This window comes from Mizuhopecten yessoensis, unplaced genomic scaffold (genome assembly GCF_002113885.1).
Source record: "Mizuhopecten yessoensis strain PY_sf001 unplaced genomic scaffold, ASM211388v2 scaffold9987, whole genome shotgun sequence".
NCBI classification, from domain to species: Eukaryota; Metazoa; Mollusca; class Bivalvia; order Pectinida; family Pectinidae; genus Mizuhopecten; species Mizuhopecten yessoensis.
In genome coordinates this window covers 982,499-1,007,017 of record NW_018408322.1, presented here as the reverse complement: position 1 = coordinate 1,007,017, position 24,519 = coordinate 982,499, and the positions used below count along the sequence as shown (strand labels likewise).

Below are 24,519 nucleotides of genomic sequence, written 5' to 3'. Positions count from 1 at the left end.
GACATGTCAAATAACGAGGATTTTATAGAATCTACCGACTGTTGTCAGGTTCCCATACAATAAATACCTGCCTGACCACATGGGTTTTCTCCGGGTACTCCGGTTTCCTCCCGCACTAAGACCCCCTTCGCGCTAACATCCGGGCCAACAAGATTGAATAATATAAGTTGAAATATCTTGTTTCATAACTGTTGTAAAATAAATAAAGTTTATATTATATATAAATGATAATTAAGTCATTACCGAATTACACAATAAATAAGAATAACGGTCTAGATTGCAAAGTCAGATCACACTAACCATTACCCGGATATCCGGGTTAGACATAAATGCAGTCGGTACATTTACATAGATATCTGAATAAGATTTGATAAGACTAAAGCTACTCATAAATCCGTCTGAAAGACGCTATGATGACGTACTTATATCCTTATGTGGTTCGCAAGTATCCTTGTTTTAATGACAATGATGAGAAAGTGATATTCATATATCTAAACAGATCATTTAGGCGTTAAATGGTCGTAATAAGACGATGAGACGAGTTTATGTCATAGTAGTATCCGAACGAGATATCAGGAAGTGCCGATATCAAAGGTTTGGTTTGGTTTTGCTGGTGTTGTACGTCCTTTTAACAGCTATGGTAATTTAAGGACGTGCCAGGTTTTTGTGGTGGAGGAAAGGCGGAGTTCGCGGAGAAAAACTACCGACCTACGGCCAGTGCCTGGCGACTGCCCCACGTAGGTCTCGAACCTGCGACCCAGTGGTGGAGGGCTAGTGGTAGCAGATTGTCAGACGCCTTAACTACTTGGCCCCCGCGGCCCCTAGATATCAAAGATCGACTTACAAAGGACAAAATGACATATATATCATATGATACGTGCTCGCAACAGCCATGGTCATATGAGATCTGGTGCCTAGGGAGACACCGCCAGATGCAGAACGCAGATAGGAAAGAAAGAAGACAGAAAAGACAGGAAACGAAAAAGATTTTAAGTGTTGAAATTGGGGCAGCAGATCAATTTTGGTCTCTTCCATGTCCCCTTCTTAGGAGACACTGAAAAATACCCCGAATCTGCAGGGGCCTTATATTAGTCGCCTTTTACGATGCACATGCAAATAGACACATGCAGATACTGCATGATTCCCGCGGGTAAAAGAACACCATTTCGTTGGTACATGAATTTGTGGAGTACGAGTTCCAACTTAAACGGAGACTAGCTTTAAGTCACTACGTCGTGGATATATGAATAAGTTGACGAATACTTCCCACGAAATCAACGAAATTAAGAAAATCCCACGAAAATTAGTGGTGAAACAACATACAGGTATCCAAACACGTTAAACTGAATATCCTAGTTAGGCGTATAGACAAACTAAAGGCAGATATTTGAATAAATCTTGCAGATGGCAAGAGTGTATGCCGTTAACAATAAACTGATATCTGAATAATAAGGATACAAATGTTTGTACATACACTGATACTTTGAGGTGAAATTCTGGACTAATAGGAAGTCACGACATGTAGATATGAGATGTATATATAACTGTGTAAACATGCCATAACTCTAATCTATATAGTCGAGTGGCCACATACTGTAGCATTACCTTGTTTAGTAAATAGTACAGGCCAGGATGAAATGATGACGAGTTCAGCTAGTGTTAAAGCTGAGACAAGAAGTAGAAAAACAAGATTCATAACTACCAGGTGTTTAACGAATCTAGTTAATGAGACGGAAATTTGTTTGAACATGTTTTTCAGAGGTATTAGAGACGTATGTTAAACTAAGAATAACAAAAACTGAATAACAGCAAAAACACATTTCTCATTAACTGATATTGTAGAATATTACCATTCATTGTACTCGTGGTGATTGGGAAGTCTGTTTTGTGTTTTAATTAGATGTCAGAACAAATTAAGCTGCCTAAATGTTCAGCCAGATAGTCTTTTTAGCGAATAACTAAAAACGTTTAAGACAGAAATGAAACAAATTAGTGTTTAAATTCATTACACTTAGTCTGTTTGTATATGTTACGTATCTTGTATGTATTGTTTGAACATTTTACATTTGGTCTGTTACATTGCAATATGTAATTTATTGTGAACTGTCACGTGTTATCAACATATTACTTGAGCCTTATTGCCTGTTGGATTGAAATAAATAAATACATGTCACGTAATTTTTTTTATCTGTTTGCTGCAGTTATCATAAAAATATATTAATTTGGTAAATATACCCAAAACATATAAATTAAAGATGCCTAGCAGCTAATCCATTAAGCCTTTAATATTCCCACGTTTTTTCATAAAACGAAATAAACTACACTTGTATTTCCTCTTCAGTTTGAGTTCTGTCTTAATTATTTCCCTTTTCATTCTTAAAACGAAACAAACTACAGCTGTATTCTTGTTCTGTCTTCATTTTCCCCCACGCTTTTTTTCTGAAAATGAATAAATAGTAGTTGTATTTTCTATTTAATGTACATTTTAATTTGAGATTATGTAAATAATGATTATGTATATGATGTATATTATGTATGTATATCTATCTGTATGTAAATGGTTTCCTCCACCACCAAAACCAGGCACGTCCTTAAATGACCATAACTATTAAACGTGTGAATATGGTACACATTGATATACTAAGACGGAAGTTCAACTAGGAAACATATCGTTATCTAAAGGACGTAGCGTGTTTATCTCTCCTAGCCATGGCGAACTTGACTAAAACTGAGTTTGTGAGTAACACACCATGCGTCTAACACTCACAAGCCTATGATAAGTTTGAAACAAACTAACTCACTTTCTAATCTAACTAGGCGTTCGCTTACCTAATAAAGTGGTATCATACAAATCTATTTTTCTTCAATGTCAATATGTTTTTCCAGACTGAGTGTTCTTTTACAGTTCTTAGATATTCTTGGGTTTGGTTTCTCGTTAATAACGACATTTAATCCTGTATCGTATCTAAATGTGGTGTAGGTGATAATACATCATAAGATTAGTAAATTTGCATTGTCCTTCTAACCCTTCCTACCTAACAGTTACCTAGGTACATAATTTTCAGATTATATTGCACAGTGTCAATACGAATACTGTCTCGGTATCATTGCGATATGAATTTGTTTTTAAGGTATGGGGAATGGGAGTTGGGTTTCAGGAAACAAATGTTTTATGGAAAGGTGGGGTAAGCTCCGGTAACATAAGATGGTTGGAAATTTGAAACCACTTGTTAGGCGCCAGACTGAAAAATCCATAGGTATTTTTTGTTATCCTGTTTTCAATATAACATCGCTTTAAGGTGATATAGTTTTGTCCACTATCAACTTCAGTCAGTGAAGTATCTGTCAGACGGAAGTCAGCACTTATAAAATCGTTTGGTATTTAACAACCATAAGAGCAGCCATTTTGTTTAAATTGTAATTGTATAAATGAAAACGCAATTTAAAGAACATCAAGGAAGAAACGTCTGGTGTGTAATGGAGTTAATAGCAATGATATTATTGTGTCCTAGTTTATATCTGATATTTTGTTTATAGTAGATTTCATCCCTGTATAGTATCAGAGCGTAAATCATATCTAGAAAGATATCGTATTACATAAGCTACGGATTTAAAGAAGCCAAATATCAAATAATGTATTCTTATGCAATTTTTAACAATATTATCTGGCATGTTTCGATTGACAATAGGAAAACAAGTCACGCTGTGGTACATGATATTGACACGTAAGATGAAAGGCCCTCCACTCATGACCCGCTGTGATACGGGTTAAACTGATATAATGTCAGCTCTTTAAATCTCAAGCGCATCCATCACGTGACCAACTTCAAATTCGACGCGCATGTTATGAAGCTGAGTATGGAACACTGTACTTGTCATTGTCCGTTTAATTTAAAACACCATTTCAATGCCGTAAAGTTAAATATTTTTTAAGGTAATGATTAAATGTACTGTAGTTCCTACTATCTTTGTTAATCCTAATGTCATACTGATCCTGCACTGATATTAATCCTTATGTCATACTGATACTACAGTGATATTAATCCGTAAGTCATAGTTATCCTACAGTGATGTTAATCCTTACGTCATACTTATCCTACGGTGATATTAATCCGTAAGTCATAGTTATCCTACAGTGATGTTAATCCTTACGTCATACTTATCCTACAGTGATATTAATCCTAATGTCATACTGATCCTACAGTGATATTAATCCTTACGTCATACTAATACTACACTGATATTTATCCTAATTTCATACTGATCCTGCACTGATATTAATCCGTAAGTCATACTTATCCTACAGTGATATTAATCCATTTGTCATACTGATCCTACAGTGATATTAATCCTTATGTCATACTAATACTACACTGATATTAATCCTAATTTCATACTGATCCTGCACTGATATTAATCCGTAAGTCATACTTATCCTACAGTGATATTAATCCTTACGTCATACTTATCCTACGGTGATATTAATCCGTAAGTCATACTGATCCTGCACTGATATTAATCCTAATGTCATACTAATACTACACTGATATTAATCCTTACGTCATACTTATCCTACAGTGATATTAATCCTAATGTCATACTGATCCTACATTGATATTAATCCTAATGTCATACTAATACTACACTGATATTAATCATTACGTCATACTTATCCTACAGTGATATTAATCCATTTGTCATACTGATCCTACAGTGATATTAATCCTAATGTCATACTAATGCTACACTGATATTAATCCTAATGTCATACTGATTCTACAGTGATATTAATCCTTATGTCATACTGATCCTACAGTGTTATTAATCCTAATGTCATACTTATCCTGCAGTGATATTAATCCTAAGGTCATACTGATCCTGCAGTGATATTAATCCTAAGGTCATACTGATCCTGCAGTGATATTAATCCTAAGGTCATACTGATCCTGCAGTGATATTAATCCTAATGACATACTAATGCTACACTGATATTAATCCTAAGGTCATACTGATCCTGCAGTGGTATTAATCCTAATGTCATACTTATCCTGCAGTGATATTAATCCTAATGACATACTAATACTACACTGATATAAATCCTAATTTCATACTGATCCTGCACTGATATTAATCCTAATGTCATGCTGTTCCTACACTGATATTAATCTTTATGTCATACTGATACTACTGTGATATTAATCCTAATGTCTTACTGATACTACACTGATATAAATCCTAATTTCATACCGATCCTGCACTGATATTAATCCGTAAGTCATACTGATCCTGCACTGATATCAATCCGTAAGTCATACTTATCCTACATTGATGTTAATACTAATGTCATACTAATACTAAACTGATATTAATCCTTATGTCGTACTGATCCTGCACTGATATCAATCCGTAAGTCATACTTACCCTACATTGATATTAATACTAATGTCATGCTAATACTATACTGATATTAATCCTTACGGCATTCTTATCCTACAGTGATATTAATCCTAATTTTTGATATTAATCCTAGTGTCATACTAATACTACACTGATATAAATCCTAATTTCATACCGATCCTGCACTGATATTAATACGTAAGTCATACTTATCCTACAGTGATATAAATCATTATGTCATACTGAGCCTACAGTGATATTAATCCCAATTTCATACTGATCCTGCACTGATATCAATCCGTAAGTCATACTTACCCTACATTGATATTAATACTAATATCATACTAATACTATACTGATATCAATCCTTACGTCATACTTACCCACAGTGATATTAATCCATTTGTCATTCTGATCCTACAGTGATATTAATGCATTTGTCATACTGATCCTGCACTGATATCAATCCGTAAGTCATACTTACCCTACATTGATATTAATACTAATGTCATGCTAATACTATACTGATATTAATCCTTACGGCATTCTTATCCTACAGTGATATTAATGCATTTGTCATACTGATCCTACAGTATGACATAAGGATTAATATTACTTAAAGATAAGTATGACATAAGGATTAATATTACTTAAAGATAAGTATGACATAAGGATTAATATCCGAGAAGGATCAGTATGACATTAGGAGTAGGATAAGTATGACGTAAGGATTGATATCAGTATAGTATTAGTATGATATTAATACTAATGTCATGCTAATACTATACTGATATTAATCCTTACGGCATTCTTATCCTACAGTGATATTAAACCTTATGTCATACTGATCCTACAGCGATATTAATCCTAATGTCATCCTAATGCTACACTGATATTAATCCTAAGGTCATACTGATCCTGCAGTGGTATTAATCCTAATGTCATATTGATCCTGCACTGATATTAATACGTAAGTCATACTTATCCTACATTGATGTTAATACTAATGTCATACTAATACTAAACTGATATTAATCCTTATGTCGTACTGATCCTGCACTGATATTAATACGTAAGTCATACTTATCCTACATTGATATTAATACTAATATCATACTAATACTATACTGATATCAATCCTTACGTCATACTTACCCACAGTGATATTAATCCATTTGTCAGACTTATCCTACAGTGATATTAATTCTAATGTCATACTAATGCTACACTGATATTAATTCTAATGTCATACTGATTCTACAGTGATATTAATCCTTGTGTCATACTGATCCTACAGTGTTATTAAGCCATTTGTCATACTGATCCTGCACTGATATCAATCCGTAAGTCATACTTACCCTACATTGATATTAATACTAATATCATACTAATACTATACTGATATTAATCCTTACGTAATACTTATCCTACAGTGATATAAATCCGTAAGTCATACTTACCCTACATTGATATTAATACTAATGTCATGCTAATACTATACTGATATTAATCCTTACGTAATACTTATCCTACAGTGATATTAATCCTAATGTCATGCTGTTCCTACACTGATATTAATCCGTATGTCATACTGATACTACACTGATATAAATCCTTATGTCATACTGATCATACTGATCCTGCACTGATATTAATCCGTAAGTCATACTTATCCTACATTGATATTAATACTAATGTCATACTAATACTATACTGATATTAATCCTTACGTCATACTTATCCTACAGTGATATTAATCCGTAAGTCATACTTATCCTACATTGATATTAATCCTAATGTCATACTGATCCTACAGTGATATTAATCCTCATACTGATCCTGCACTGATATTAATCCTAATCTAATGTCATACTGATTCTACAGTGATATGAATCCTTATGTCATACTGATCCTACAGTGATATTAATCCTAATTTCATACTGATCCTGCACTGATATTAATCCTAATGTCATACTGATCCTACAGTGTTATTAATCCATTTGTCATACTGATCCTACATTGATATTAATCCTAATGTCATACTGATTCTACAGTGATATTAATCCTAATGTCATACTGATCCTACAGTGATATAAATCATTATGTCATACTGATCCTACAGTGATATTAATCCTAATTTCATACTGATCCTGCACTGATATTAATCCGTAAGTCATACTTATCCTACATTGATATTAATCCTAATGTCATACTAATACTACACTGATATTAATCCTTATGTCATACTGGTACTACTGTGATATTAATCCTAATGTCATACTGATCCTACAGTGTTATTAATCCATTTGTCATACTGATCCTGCACTGATATTAATCCGTAAGTCATACTTATCCTACAGTGATATTAATCCTTATGTCATACTGATCCTACAGTGATATTAATCCTAATGTCATACTGATCCTACAGTGTTATTAATCCATTTGTCATACTGATCCTGCACTGATATTAATCCGTAAGTCATACTTATCCTACAGTGATATTAATCCTTATGTCATACTGATCCTACAGTGATATTAATCCTAATGTCATACTGATCCTACAGTGTTATTAATCCATTTGTCATACTGATCCTGCACTGATATTAATCCGTAAGTCATACTTATCCTACAGTGATATTAATCCTTATGTCATACTGATCCTACAGTGATATTAATCCTAATGTCATACTGATCCTACAGTGTTATTAATCCATTTGTCATACTGATCCTGCACTGATATTAATCCGTAAGTCATACTTATCCTACAGTGATATTAATCCTTATGTCATACTGATCCTACAGTGATATTAATCCTAATGTCATACTGATCCTACAGTGTTATTAATCCATTTGTCATACTGATCCTGCACTGATATTAATCCGTAAGTCATACTTATCCTACAGTGATATTAATCCTTATGTCATACTTATCTTTAAGTAATATTAATCCTTATGTCATACTGATCCTACATTGATATTAATCCATTTGTCACACTGATCCTACAGTGATATTAATCCTAATGTCATACTGATCCTACAGTGTTATTAATCCATTTGTCATACTGATCCTACATTGATATTAATCCTAATGTCATACTGATCCTACAGTGATATTAATCCTTATGTCATACTTATCTTTAAGTAATATTAATCCTTATGTCATACTGATCCTACATTGATATTAATCCTAATGTCATACTGATCCTACAGTGTTATTAACCCATTTGTCATACTTATCTTACATTGATATTAATCTTAATGTCATACTGATCTTTAAGTAATATAAATCCTTATGTCATACTGATCCTACAGTGATATTAATCATAATGTCATACTTATCCTACAGTGATATTAATCCTTATGTCATACTGATCCTACATTGATATTAATCCTAATGTCATACTGATCCTACAGTGTTATTAATCCATTTGTCATGCTTATCTTACATTGATATTAATCCTAATGTCATACTGATCTTTAAGTAATATAAATCCTTATGTCATACTGATCCTACAGTGATATTAATCATAATGTCATACTGATCCTACAGTGTTATTAATCCATTTGTCATACTTATCCTACATTGATATTAATCCTAATGTCATATTGATCTTTAAGTAATATAAATCCTTATGTCATACTGATACTTCACTGATATTAATCCTTATATCACACCAAAAATGCATATACAGTATTTATTATTTACATTTTAATCACACCTGTTACATATTGTCCAGTGAACGCAAATGAATTTGGCATACGGTTTTGTGACGTCATCAAGTTTATGACGTCTGTTCACTCATTAAGACAGTTGATTGGAATCCAAATGTCTCGCAAAAATGTATTGAAACATACTAAAACACCATTCATGTTTGTCGTTACTAGGATTTTGGAGTACAACCATCACATAACTACGGTATACCAGGAAATGTTTGCTTCAGTTTTACTTTAAGGACGGCGAATATTTATTAAACACCGTTTCTTCTTTCTTTACTGTGTAGGGTTAAATTAACAGCACAGCTCATATAAGTACATGTACACGGCGTATTATACAAAGATCGAAAAGAGCATGCATCACTAATAAGTGGTGAATATTTAACCGGCGAGATTTATTCCTGTTAACAGTTTTCGCGAAAATTCATCAGCAATTATCTTCGTTGAAACTGCATGGTTGTTCTTATTCACTGTGTGTTTGCTGTCGATGTGTAAGTTCTCGGTGATTAACAAAATAGTTGAACAAGAAGTAAAAACATCGATTAAATCAATGAAATGATCTTAACAATAAACAAATAATGGAAAATTTAATACCAAGACCCCAATTTTGACCCGATGAAATTTAATCAAGCCTGTCGTGTTTGATAAAAATGCGAAATCACGTGTGGCCTCGACAGCCATCCATAGTCGTAGAGCTTTATTTTTTATACTATTTATGGTTTGTATGTATAGTACATTTAACGTCATTGGTTCATACTTCCAGGTACATCTGACGGTCTGATATGTACAACTTTCCGAGTATTCGACTACTACAGCTGTTAAAAGTTTCTCAGAGCTGTTTGAATTAACACGGATTACGAATACTTGCATAGCTAGTGACTCAACAATGATGTCTGTCAAATGTACAAATACATGTTAGTGTTAGTGTGTGACGCCACACTGATAGCAAAGCGTATCAGTACCTGGTTTATGTAGTATGTGTACCTGGGGCACTTTGTGATACACATTTACCTGCTGCATGTAATAATTAGCGTAAGTATTGTACTTTTCTATAACTTCTGTGACTATAATATATCTAAACCGGAATTTGCATTGACGTATTGTTAGTTATGATGTATTTATGTTTATGTGTTAATGATTATTGTATGCGAAAGTTGTAGAATAACAATAGCTTGATATAATTATAATTGTTTCTTGACAACATAAACCATTTTGAAAGAAACTGAAAATCATATTTCTTAACGTTAATAATATATCTAAAACAGCTGTCAAATATTACGTAAGTAATAAGTGTAAACATACATAACCTAATCAGTTAGCATAGCTATAGATAAAGGATCTTATATGAGTTTCCATTTCATATGAGATTTATGAAACGAGTCTAAGAATATTTTTCAATTTAGCGAGCCTCTGGCTCATTTTTTATATTAAATGAAAACGAGTGTAAGATCATTTTTATCACATAATCAAGATTTGTGGCATTTATTCGTGTAAAACGACAACTTTCATGTAACCATGCAATGTAAAAGGCAACCATATGTGACGTCATGTACTTGTCCTAGGCGTGACATCGAAATTGAAACAATTGAAACTTACAACCAACCAAAGGGCTGATAGGTCATATTATGTGATAAATAGGATATACTAACAGTTATTTGTAATAGACTTTATACCATATATTTATATGATATCAGAGAGTCAGTATTCCCAACGTCTATATGTTTATCTATATTTCTTTATATATTTCTATAAAGTCATTAGTGGATTTACTACCTATTTACATATTTATATCATTTAAATAAGTAGCAGATATGATTAACATATGTACTGTAAAACACGTGTAAGATATAGCTACATGTACAACGCAGCTAGAACTTAAACCATAGATACGTTTAAATTATCAAAATCACTTTTTTAATGTTTGTCTTTGAGAAAAGGAAAGATTCCCTCGAAAATTTGACAAATTAAATTGTCCACACTGTCCCTATAACGTTTTTGCATGTAATGGACATCAAATAATCAATCGTTTCTTCGAATTAAGTCCCGATATTGAACTATGTGTCGCTATTGCTCATAGAAACTGTACAAATGAATATAGATATAGTTATATATGTTACATTAGCAAGTAGATTTTAATTATGGACTTTATTTTAGGTGAATATGTGGTTGTATGAACCTGAAAATGATATAATGACCGACACGAAGTCGATGTTAATATAACTTTTCATGTCCATTTAACCACATAGAATGTATTAATCTTATATCTATTTAATTGATATGAAATTATTCAATTTTTATTATTTAACAAGGTGGAATGTTAAATAATCGACAACATTAAGACTAGGAAGTATTTAACGGTCGTCATAGTAACTACCATGTAAAAGGGTCCACCATTAATTAAGTGTTTGTTGTCGCTGAGTTCGATGTTTCCTTTATGCATTTATAATGTGGTACATTTTTTATATATAGTCCCATATCGTCAATGACTAGCAAGCTTTTCTGGATTTTACAGCCAACGGGAACATAACTATGTTTTCCACAGCTATTGAAGGAAATCTTGAGCCGTTTGTACCACCTGCTTGAGTTTCTAATATTGCCCTGTTTAGCTGTTTTGATGTTATGGTGTCTCGTTCATCCTTGTTGTTGTATGTTATATTTTATATGTTAAATTAAGATTGTGTTTTATCGTGTTAACGCTACAGGTCACTCTATGGTCTTTTAATTATTATTTAATATTCAAATATGTCGTATCAGCTCAAATCAGTGACTGCCTCTGTTCGGCAATATTCCATAGAACCATTGATATGACTATTCTTCTCTTATACTACTGGAATTCTTACAATTGCCAGCAAAGACATACATGTGTATATTAGTGTCATAGAAAATCCGCGATCCTCGAGGTACATTTTCAAAATATTTCACAAAAGGACTGTTACATAGCAATAACGTATTGTTTTGATTTTATGATTATTACAACGTAAACCGCGTCATACCACCAGCATGCTACACGAATAGAAAAAAATTAGAGGATTATTCTTTTTTACTTTATTTCTTACCAGCTGAATGACATCTCGAGAGCTAAACGTTTTTAAATGTATTTTGTTTTATTTGCACTGCCTGCTAGGATACGATTGTCGGTAAAGCGTCAGGGGGAGAAAATAACACTCATTTGGTACACATTCGTCACTAAATCAAGAGCTTTCAAGATGCTTAATAGCACTTTACCGTTTTCACAAAACAATCAATAGCTAGGGTGCCACTATTGATCACAGAAAGACATTTTTTGGTAGTTTATAACGGTTAACTGACAGTTTACGGCGTATTGCATATCCTTGTTAAACCCCCGTTGGTGAATATCCTGGTTCATTTAGGTAAGTCTGAAACAAATATCAAAGGTTAACATATAATCCATGTCCATGCATTAACCGTCTTGTTTTATAATGTAATATTTGAATACAAAAATTGTCTATCATTTTACTTTCGCTTTTACTTTCTTTCGCGATATGTCCTTGTAGGTATTTTAGGCATGTATTTTCGATTACTTCTGAGATTAATTTCAGTTGAACGATACAGGTCCTTTGGGCCTCTTGTTACACTGGACTATGCTAATTATATGCTATCTAAGTATTTATTATCTATAAAATCCACACTTGCTGAATATTTGAATTGATCTTCTCGAGAATCAGCGCGAAAATTTAACTCTCGAAAAGAAATGATTCGCAGTACTTTATTAAGATTAATACGGTATTAAATGCACGTATAGTTAAATTCGTCGGCTGTATATTACAAGGTGTGAAATATTCTTTTTTTTTTGCCATAAATGATTTATAATGCATGTGCTAATTAGGTTTGCGTATGGTGTGTCTCTTTCTGAATATGTTATTTCTTTGAGATGACCACACCCAAACTACTTAGAACAGAATGATTAATCTGTATCAGCCAACGGACGTCATCATCTGTATCATTGTTGAACATCCTGAACTGAGTCCATTTCATCATTTCATGCGATAAAAAGGTTATCATATATCAATTTTCATATCATATTTAGCATCAACCTTTAGGTCTCGGGGTTTGATATGAAAATTGTTACGTGATAACGTTGTATGATATACATATTTAATAAATTATTATATGTTTTTCAATGGAGGAATAACATGCATTTAGATTCATCGTGTGCATGGTATATTCTTAGCGTAAACAGAAAACCTAAAATTGAACACACACAAAATTCTGTATGTTGAAGAAACCATTGTTACAAATATTTGACTATAATTACAGGCGAGTACATGACCAAACAAAGAGGACAATGAGTAACTGGACAACGTTTGAACCCCCTGACGATCTGTCCACAGCATCAACATCTCTTGGCAGCAATCCACACAGTGAACGCTTCCTGAATACTACCTTGTCCGGTTCCACAACTACTCTTCACAATTGGAATGTTTCCAATGATTATTCAACAACATCAGCACCAAACGACCAACTCCTGGATGAAGTGGGCTCATATTTATGGAAAGTCTTGTCTCCATTATTGTTCATTGTTGGAATATTCGGCAACACATTAAGTGTCATCGTTTTAAGACGCATGCGTTTTTGGAAGAAGCCGTCCTTGTTTTTTCTTGTTCCTCTTGCTTTCACGGACACGACTGTTTTGTGTGTAGGACTCAGTAGATACTGGGTCAGAGAGATGTTTGACTTCGACCTCCGACTAATTTCTCAAGCGGGGTGCAAAATCAATTTTTTCGTACTTTATATCTCTATGCAGTTTTCCTCGTGGATTTTAGTTTGTTTTACATTTGAACGCTTCTTAAAAACTAATTTCCCGTTCCGCTACATACGGATTATGACTGTGAAGAAGGAGAAACTAGCGTTAGTTATAATATTTGTAATTCTTGTTTTCGTGGACGGTCACTTCTTTTTTACCAATGGATTGACAGACCGCGACGGTTCACTTGATTGTTCATCGTTAACCAATGCAACATTTTATTTTGACGAATATGTCTTTGTTTACATAGATCTCGCCTTTCTTTCCATCGTACCAGCAGTCCTAATGATAATCATGAACATATGTATAATCCGAGTCCTCCGACGCTCAATTCAATTTTTACGAACATCAAGTAGTGGCAGTAGTGCCGCCAACAGACAGAGGTACAGCATCAAAGTCACGAAAATGGTTCTTCTGACGAGTTCTTACTTCATTTTTGCCACTCTGCCGATCTGCTTGTACTACATAGTGGATTCATACACTCATACTGACGACGTCGTCATCAACGCCCAGAAGGACCTCGCGTGGTCTGTGGTTTATATTTTCCAATATTCGAACTACGCAATGAACTTCTTCCTCTACACTGCAGCCAACGACAAGTTTAGACTACATGTTCTCGGCATTATAAAGTGTCAAGCACTAGAAAGGTATGTATTTCTTCATTCTTTAAATGATAAAGTTTAATTAGTGTTTTATATAAAAATGTTCCGAGTTTCTCATATAGAAGAGAAAGGGTTTACAATAGGAACTCGATATATTGCCATTGTCTGAGCAGTAAAGTTGTGGCGTTATAAAAGGGTTAACGAGAGAGACATACAATTGTATGAAGGAAAAGTTGGTTGAGAAGTGACAATAAAACGAAGGACATTTTATCAATGTTTATTGTAAAACATATACTACGTTACTCTAACTCGCATCTACCTTCAAAAATAATTCCAATTTAAGAAATAAAATATCTTTTAATGACTATAAATTGGACTAAAGTCATATTTAAATAGTCTTTAAAGGGAGGTAACTTTAACTTTAAACAGATGAATAATTTATATTGTAGATTAAAACCTTGAACTATAACCTTTATTAATCTTCCTATTATGCAATAAGTTTCATTTGCCATGTCGCCTACCAAACATTTATTTTAATGCCCTCTATATCAAGCCCACCTTTATAAAGAAACATTTTCGAGATGTTTGACCAGCAGTTTTGCCCGGACCAAACAAGGTTTATATTCAAAATATAACGTATTTCTCTAACGCATTTATACTTCATTGCCAGCACTACACAGATGTTTAATCGATAAAAAAGTAAATAACGTTATGATGCTTTTTCCCTGTGAAATTAACATGAAAAATACCACATGCTTTGATCAAAGTGAGTTTTTATGTTTCAATTTACTCTTTAAATTCATATGGTTCTCCTCCTTACAAAAGCTCATGGATCCACTCTGCCAAGACTTTCCAGACGTTTAATAACGAAAAGTGAATAACGTCATGATAATTGTTTTCTATGATGTTGGCTTTCAAATACAACAAAGATGCTAATGATGATAGTTTGACAATTCTTGTTTCTCCTTCGATACATTGCCATACCCATTTATAACACCAACATCTTGATGAAAGAAATATGGCAGTATACCGACACTTTGTTGTGCTTACAACAAATGGAAACCTTATTGCAGTCAACATGTTGAACATACTTTTTTTTATTTTAATGCTTTGATGAAACAGTGTTTTTTTTATTTCTTTGTGATATGAGGGTCACTATCTTTTTATTATGCTCATAAGAACACCTTGTTGTTTTGTATTTATTTGTTTATTTTGAAATGTTGTATTAATATAAAAGGAATTTTTATTATTCAGATTTTCACGCAGAAAAAGCTCAGCATATAGTGCACAGCATACATCAACGTTCCGTATTACCAGTGAGGATTCGGAAACCGTGGCTGGAGTGTCCTCCGAGGGGGAATGTTACGATAACCACGTATCTCCGTCCACAAATGACGATTCTGTCACAGGAAGTAATCCTGTTTCCGAAAGGGCGGATAACAATTACTCAGTATTTCCGTCCGCAAATGACAATTCCGTCACAGCAAGTTATCCTGCTTCCATTCCTTCATTGTCGGAGAAAATGGAAAAGTCTAGAAAAATTACCAGTGTGTCCTGGTCTAAGAGAGTGCAACAGTTTAACAGTGCCATACCGAACCCCTCCGTGTCGGACGCGACAGTGTAACACTGATTCCACATAACCTTTACGTCGGACGTATCAGTTTGTCAGGTACGTCACAGAGCTTGCCGTGTCAGTATTCCTGTGATATCACAACGTTACAGAGCCTCATTCTGACAATGACGTTACCTATCTCCACGTGCTAGAGGCATAGGGATAATTTTGACGATACATATCACTTAATGTAAGATATTTCAAACGTAAAGTTTTTTTCATTATTTATCCAAGGAGTCGGAGCCGAGGAGATTGTTTTACTCATTTGATACTGTTTGAGTTTGAAGTTTTTATATGCGATCGAGCAGATATTTTCAAGTAATAAAAACAACAATTACTCAAGTTGCATCAGATAAACCATTAGTTGTTCAATATTTAATAAATTTGAAATATTTGAATGCGAATCGTTGGTTATATTATGTTCCTGTGAGAAATTCAAATGCTATGCATCAGCGTAACGATTGGTCAGTTTTTTTTCACTTGAAACCAATCATATATCTAACCACGTATCTTCGATTTAACCATAACCCCTGAAATCTCAAGGATGCGCTGTATAATCTAACAAGATTGCTTTGGTGACCTTTCGTTTATATCCGGATGCTTTTTTGGGTAAGCTAGAGTCAAAAGTCACAAAACTGTGACCTGTGGCCAAACTCCACTGCTTGTAATGTGAAAGTAGAATTAGTGCTCAGGATTCAAATTAAGTATAAGATTTTTCTGGATTAATTTTTACCTGCCAGTCTACTTAGCCAATGAGAGGCTTCATGCTGAATGATAGAGATCTAGCGTTGTCATTATCACTTTACTTAAGCTATGAAATTTCATTTTAAATGTTAAGATTTGTCAGGAACAGCGTGCCGCGTGACATACATAGTGCAAGTTTCGCCTCCAGTTTCCTGTTGTGATGCAGGATGTCTGTCCTTTTGTTTTGGTGTCTCATTGGTTCCGGTTGTCGGTTTTACTCACGTGTACAAACGATGTGATCCCTCTTTTTAATTTTTCCAGATGTCGCTTCAATGTTTGCTCTGACAGTATTATTTGATCACACCTGTATTAACTTTGTAAAGTATGTGACATTTATCACAAATTTAATTGTTGTCACTGTTTCCACGCTTATCGCTATCAATTGCGATTGTCTCTTTTTTTGTTCCTAGCACGTTTCCTTCAGTGTATTTACAGAGTACAATGTAGTTTTACAAAATAATCTTTCAAAAAAGAATTGATTATCATCCTTTAATCGTTTCGTCAAACTTGATAGCAATATAAGACGTCGAACGACAACGAAATGAAAAAGAATGTTAAAATATTGAAGGAAGTGAATATCAAAAAATAATTGATGAGCATTATTTAATCTTTTTATCAAATTCAGATCAATATTAAAACCTCGAACGTGCATGAGAAAAACATTAATTAAAACGTATTGAAGAAATTGAACACTGAACTGATGAAAAGGGGACAAAAAAGTTACAGGGCAATGTACGTTTGATAACATTTACATCTTACAGGAACGTTAGCAAAATAATAAATGCTCTAGACGTAAAATGTCAGGGGGGATGGACTTAAGAAAAAAATAAAAAAAATAAAAAATCAGAAAAACTGTGGGGTAATACAATGTTGTCCAGTCATTTTAATATAAAACTTTAAAAAAGCAACTAACGCAAATGTCTTCACCTCGAGAACGTTATATTGATAATCTGGTACTTTTTAATTCAACGATTCCATTTGTTGATCTAGCTATCCTTATATTTCCATACGAATGTTACAAAAACAATTTTTTTGGTAGAATTTTTTGCTTAGAAATTGACTATAAAAATATTTCGATCACAAAGGTGATTGGAAAATCATTTTCGACCCGTTACATTTTTATATAAATATCAAAATAAAAACCGCTGTAGATATATATATATATAAACATAAAATAGAAATCTATCTTCGCGGAAAAAGAATAAGATATGTATATATCATGTTGAAAATATTTTGCCCAGGGCTTTCAGGAGACCCTTTAAAGTATGCCCTTGACCTCCAAACATGAGCTTTGGATCTTGAATTTTAGGACAGGTCTATTGGATAGGTATATTGACTCTCCAAATTTCAGGAATATGTTCTTTGACTTAAGAAATCGCTAACTGTTTAGGCACAACTAAAAGACATTTCTCTGATAAAATAACTGGACTGTATCACAATTTAAAAGAGAGAAAAATTGAATTCATTTAAGGGCATAGCAGGACTGGTAACATATTCATGCAATTTCAGATTACGATATATTGACGATATGCTGTCTTTAAATAAGAAAAAAATGATTACCTACATCAATCGTATATACACCTCTGAGCCTGAAATCAAGGACACCACATAGTCTTAAGCTGCTTTCCTAGATCTTGACTTAAAACATGACCAATAGGGATGGCTTACTACTAAGATATATACTAGAGACGACCATTTTGACTTTTCGGTTGGAAACTTTTACCTTCTTGATAGTAACATCCCTGCATCGCCTTCTTACTGTGTTTAAATGTCCCAGTGGATTTGGTAGCCAATGCCTTCCTCTGAATATCATGACTCCGGTGAAAGAGGTCAACTGTTGACGGACAATCTTACAACACGAGGTTCTCAAAGATGCAGGTTGATGAAGAAGTGTGCAGGTTGATTTTTGTTCTATAACCCGAAGATCGTCAACATAATTCCCTTTCAATACTTTTACTGAAATATAACAAGACATTCATAGCAAACAACTGAATAAAGTGTAGCCATAACGAAAGAACCAAGTAGATACTGGGTAAAGGTTTAACAGATATTTCATATAATATCAGAAAAATATAAAAGCTACATTAAAGTTGTGAATCATAACTAAAATGTTTGCATATAACTATATATGAAATGTAAAATCCTTCTCACACGATCTAGATAAACATGGAAGGAACTTAAAAAAACTGAATGTTCTCATCCTCGAAATTCCAAGGGTTATGCTCTCTTAAGTTCTCTGCCGCCCATTCAATCGAGGAAGGATTTTTTATGCTAAACATTATACTGTGTAATGGTTTGAATATAATATTTTGTATGTTAAAGAGGGATTGTAGAGACGTTTACTCAGCATGGATACTTTATTAGATCTGTATTAAGAATGTAGTGATGGCTATTTATTTGTATAGGCCATATTTCCGTTATTGGTCAATAGATATACGACCCTTACTTAATCTTGTATTAATTTATACACCGGTATAACGTAACAAATTATCAGCATTACTGACAAAAAAAATGGAATCTTAATTTAAAACACACATAATAAGGATTAGATCGTAATAAAAAAAAGCGAGATTAACGAAAAGAACGATTCTTTTTTGAATCAAGTTAACTAATACTGAAACGTGAAGAAATATTGTTTATCCTCGAAAAATATTTTGTATTTTGTATGTAAACACCAGGTAAACGGGAAACTAGAATATGACTGGGTCGTTTCCGCTCTTAACAGTATCCGGGGATTAAAGCTTACACTATGGTGCTTATTGACAAGAGTACTGGAGGCGAATAGTGTTAATCTTATCGGCCTGATACCGCACGGAAGAATAGGGGGTTTCCATAGATAACGACTCAAATGTTTCTTTGTTGTAAAGGGCTACAATGTACATTTTTTCTTTCGTTATACCTGGCAAATATTTGTATAATGATACGAATATAAATTAAAACAATTGTGACCAATCGGAATCGTGTATAGACTTATTACGTAATCTGCATAGGAAAAATGTCTGACATGACGTAAGATGATAGTTAAGAATCACGCATATTTGTATATCAGACTACCCTTTGTCTGAAATTTGGGTATTATAGGTGAAAGAGGTTATGAGATACGTCCTGGACAAACTGATGCACCGATTGACTGACTGACGGACTAACTGGAATCGTACAAACTTATAGTCTCCCTGGTAGTACCGATGGGAAATAACAACAGGTGCAATTAATGATATTTGTTTCCCCGAATATAACGGATGAAGTTAAGGGATGTCAAAAAAATGTGCACTTCATCAAGATACATGTACAAGGCAGATATGCTCTATAAATCCTTAAAAAAATGAAATGAATTAATATAGTTTACTAATAATACTTGTAATTATTATATAGTAGCAATAACTATACATATAACATTAAAATATTAACCATCATGCCAGTAGGTTTCTTCAAATTATTGTTTTTATAATTTTCATTATGGTAACTGCAAAAGTATTAGTTATTAAATGTCATAATTATCATATGGTTGTTTGTTACTAACTGGGCTGTCATCTTCAGCTCAGTATTCATTAATCAATGCAACTGCAAAATATGTTTTCGTTAAAAGATAAAAGTATTTAAAGCATCTTAAATAAATAGTATGTAGTAGCTTTATTTGACTAGTTGTGTTATCATCTTTTAACTCAGAAAACCAGAAACACAGAAATGCATGTGAGATCACGTACATAACAACCTATTTTCTTCTTTAAACTGTCTTTAATAACATCTGTCTGCGTCTGTTTATCTAACTACCGTACTTAAATCCGGAAATAGAGAAACAACTACTCAGTCAAATTCACTTCAACAATTCTTGAGTATAAGGCTTGACAGAGCGACTGATTAAAGGACGACGGGCACCTTCCTTGCCGTGTTGTATAAGCTGACTTCAATGGGGAACCTTAATTTAGTCCGACAGAAATGTGTTTAATAGCACCTCCTATAAATCTGTATTGTTTGAAAACGGACAACTGGATAAGAGGCGTTCATTTCATACACGTGATATCATTAACTACAAGATGAAATAAAATGTGTTTCAAATGAGATTCTAACCGACCAAACACACCCGATTTATAAACAGTTTGTTGACCTGTGCATGTGTGCATTGTTGACTTGGTGCAGATACGCAAAGAAGTATTTACACATACTTGAACAGAACACGTATAAACAGGGCATTTGATAGTGTTGTCTACGACAATGGATAAAAAAAATATCAATGACGCCATAAGGTCATAATCCTAATCAAATATATCAAACACAAACATATCGGGTAAAATTGTTATTGATACATGGTATGAATGCTTTGTATTATTGTTCGAAAGAAAAAAAGGGCGTAACACACTCCCAGGTGATTTCATCTTCAAAATGCAGTTATATAGATACAGTAAGAAATAACCTGCAACATACAGCTGTTTCGTCTTTCTAGGACTCATCGGTGATGCTAATGGGCCAAAAAGTTGGAAATCCAAATTGGTCTGACATACTGTAAGTGTTGAAAGAAGAGGAAGGGATGCGTAAAACACTTAAGTTATGCATTTTAAAATTTACAGGAGTACTGGTTGATTTCAAATACAACAAATAGTAAACTGTGTATATTATGAACCAAAAGAGAAGTGTTTTTCTCCTGCCCACACAACTCCAACAACCCAGGTGGAGTATAAAATGGTCTGGGGTGGGTGTTGCGGTATCTGTGCTGTAGCATTCAAGTGAGGTGGCACTACAGAAGATACCGTTGGAATCACGATCCCACTACAAACAGAACACAATACATCTCCAGCACACACACATAGGGCGATATTAGCCAGGTGGCATAGGACTAGTAGTTAGCGCCTGATAAGGCAGCTCTTGCGAATTCCTCAAAAATTGTATATGCTAATTAGTGTACATGTATTGATTATATATGACTGTACTGTAAAGCGCTTTAGAGTGGCTTATGCTAGCTAGATAGGGCGCTGTATCAAATTCTGTTGGGTTTTTTTTAAAGCGCTTTAGAGTGGCTTATGTTAGCTAGATAGGGCGCTATATCAAATTCTGTATTTTTATTTTTATTTAAAGCGCTTTAGAGTGGCTTATATTAGCTAGATAGGGCGCTATATCAAATGTTGTATATTATTATTATTATTATTATTATTATTAAAGGATTGTGTTCTGTTGATGAACGTTGTTATATCTTTGACGCATTGCCGATGAGACACAAATGACACAAATATTGTAATGCTATTTGGATTCCTGAATCTTCCACAGCTCGTGTTGATATGATCTATTTTTGTTATAAAACAAGTCTTTTCCCAGAGCCGACTTCCCGAAAGACTTCTCAATCTTTCTTCAATTAGGAGAAAAAATAATTATTTTCGAAATAGATAATTAGATGAACGTAAGACACACGTGATTGAAATGTGTAAGTTGATAAACTATGCCAAAAAACGAATCACAGTTGTTTTGTCCTTCTAGACCCATAGTTAAACACTATATATATATATATATATATATTTAGACAATCTGAGCAGTTAGACATGACAATTCATAAAAAAATATCGTTCAATCCGTATATTTATTCAGTCATCGAAGTGGTGTGTATACGTTTGTCATCCAGAAATGATATTGACTGAACAGTACTTCAAAAACCTATTTATAAATGTCGATGGCTGTGACAGACGTATCGCTAAGCGTTTCACAATCTATTCATTACATAATGATTGTAGTTTCTGTTGATTTAGAAAAGAGACACTAAAATGAGAATACAAGGCCATGTTTAAAGGGGTCTGTCACAGGTTGCTCTCGACATCGGATTCTGTATTTTTAAATCTTTTTCATGCTCAAACCCTTATTTATGTTCAACAGCAACTCTTGGTTTGAGTGAAACAGTTGTAACATGTAATTCATCAGTGATTTATTTATTTTTTTATCAGAGACTTCTAACAGAGTACTGGGCGCAATGCAATTGACAGAACAGCTGGTTTGAAAACAGAACTTGACGCTGAGGTTGAGCCTGGTACTAGTTCATGAATACGGGTTCGGAAGCCGAACCCGCGCCTGCATTAGAAGGAGGGGAAATGCTGTCAGACGCTGTTGACATGGCGACCGGGTTAGGTTTGACGGTATATGCTACTACACGGGTTGTTTTTTTTTTGCTATTATTTGTTTTATAGTGATATGCCTTTCATGAATAATAATAATAAACAACTTTTATATAGCGCGATATACATTTGTTTAAAATTAATCATAAGCGCTTTACAACATATAGATAACAGTATTAGTTATAATTGATAAACAAAAGGCATACAAATCACCATTTTAAATTAAGTAAGAACATGATTTTCTCAATGTACATGACGTCTGCAAAAGAGCCTTCAATGCAGACGTGAAGAGGTGGGTCTTTATATCCTTCTTGAATTCGGCCAGGGTATTTGACTTTCTAACAGCAGATGGTAAGCTATTCCACAACGTGTCCGAAACCTTCCCAAATCAAAAAGTGGCATCCTGTATTCACTTTAGGATTCCCGTACTATTGCCAAAATAAATATAACGATAAAACTGAATAAAACCTGAATGACAATAACCCTAATAAATAATTTCAGAAAAGAAAACTAATCCTTGCAGAACTTAAGAAAATAAATAAAAGGGGAAAATGTATCAACAACAGTGTTCTGACATTGAAATTGCAACGGGACAGGACAGTATTCGAACCCTTGGCCTCCTATTACAATACGGTCGCTACGTTTGCAACCAACCGAGCTACATTATCAGCGTGTCCCTGCCCAAGTTCTACTACTGTGATATCCAAGACGACTTGAAGGACAACTTTACCTAAATTATGAAAAACTAGTGGTTTGTCTGTTGTGTGACAGTGAAACTCTTTGAAAAAGGAGTATACATCCTTAAGTCTCCATGTCACAGTAAGGTAGCATACATCCTTCAGTATCCATGTCACAGTAAGGTATCATACATACATAAGTCTCCATGTCACAGTAAGGTGGCATACAACTTAAGTCTTCATGTCACAGTAAGCTCGCATACATCATAAGTATCCATGTCATAGTAAGGTAACACACATCCTTAAGTCTCCATGTCACAGTAAGGTAGCAATCATCTTAAGTCTTCATGTCACTGTAAGATAGCAATCATCTTAAGTCTTCATGTCACAGTAAGGTAGCATACATCCTTAAGTCTTCATGCCACAGTTAGCTAGCATACATCATTAGTCTCCATGTCACTGTAAGGTAGCATATATCCTTAAGTCTCCCATTCAATGTTTGGTAATATATGGCCTTAAGTATCCATGTCATAGTAAGGTAACACACATACTTAAGTCTCCATGTCACAGTAAGGTAGCAATCATCTTAAGTCTTCATGTCACTGTAAGATAGCAATCATCTTAAGTCTTCATGTCACAGTAAGGTAGCATACACCCTTAAGTCTTCATGTCACAGTTAGCTAGCATACATCATTAGTCTCCATGTCACTGTAAGGTAGCATATATCCTTAAGTCTCCCATTCAATGTTTGGTAATATATGGCCTTAAGTATCCATGTCATAGTAAGGTAACACACATCCTTAAATATCCATGTCACAGTAAGGTAGCAATCATCTTAAGTCTTCATGTCACTGTAAGATAGCAATCATCTTAAGTCTTCATGTCACAGTAAGGGAGCATACATCCTTAAGTCTTC

General features: G+C 33.8%; 1 protein-coding gene across 1 annotated transcript; it reads left to right on the top strand.

The window, feature by feature from the left end:
* The first annotated feature begins 9,803 nt into the window (after positions 1 to 9,803).
* On the top strand, positions 9,804 to 16,541 carry LOC110459224 (growth hormone secretagogue receptor type 1-like). Its single transcript, XM_021511380.1, has 3 exons — positions 9,804 to 10,143; positions 13,390 to 14,523; positions 15,733 to 16,541. The coding sequence occupies exons 2-3, from the start codon at positions 13,418 to 13,420 to the stop codon at positions 16,100 to 16,102; spliced, it is 1,476 nt and encodes a 491-aa protein (XP_021367055.1). The 5' UTR covers positions 9,804 to 10,143; positions 13,390 to 13,417; the 3' UTR covers positions 16,103 to 16,541.
* Positions 16,542 to 24,519: the final 7,978 nt, after the last annotated feature.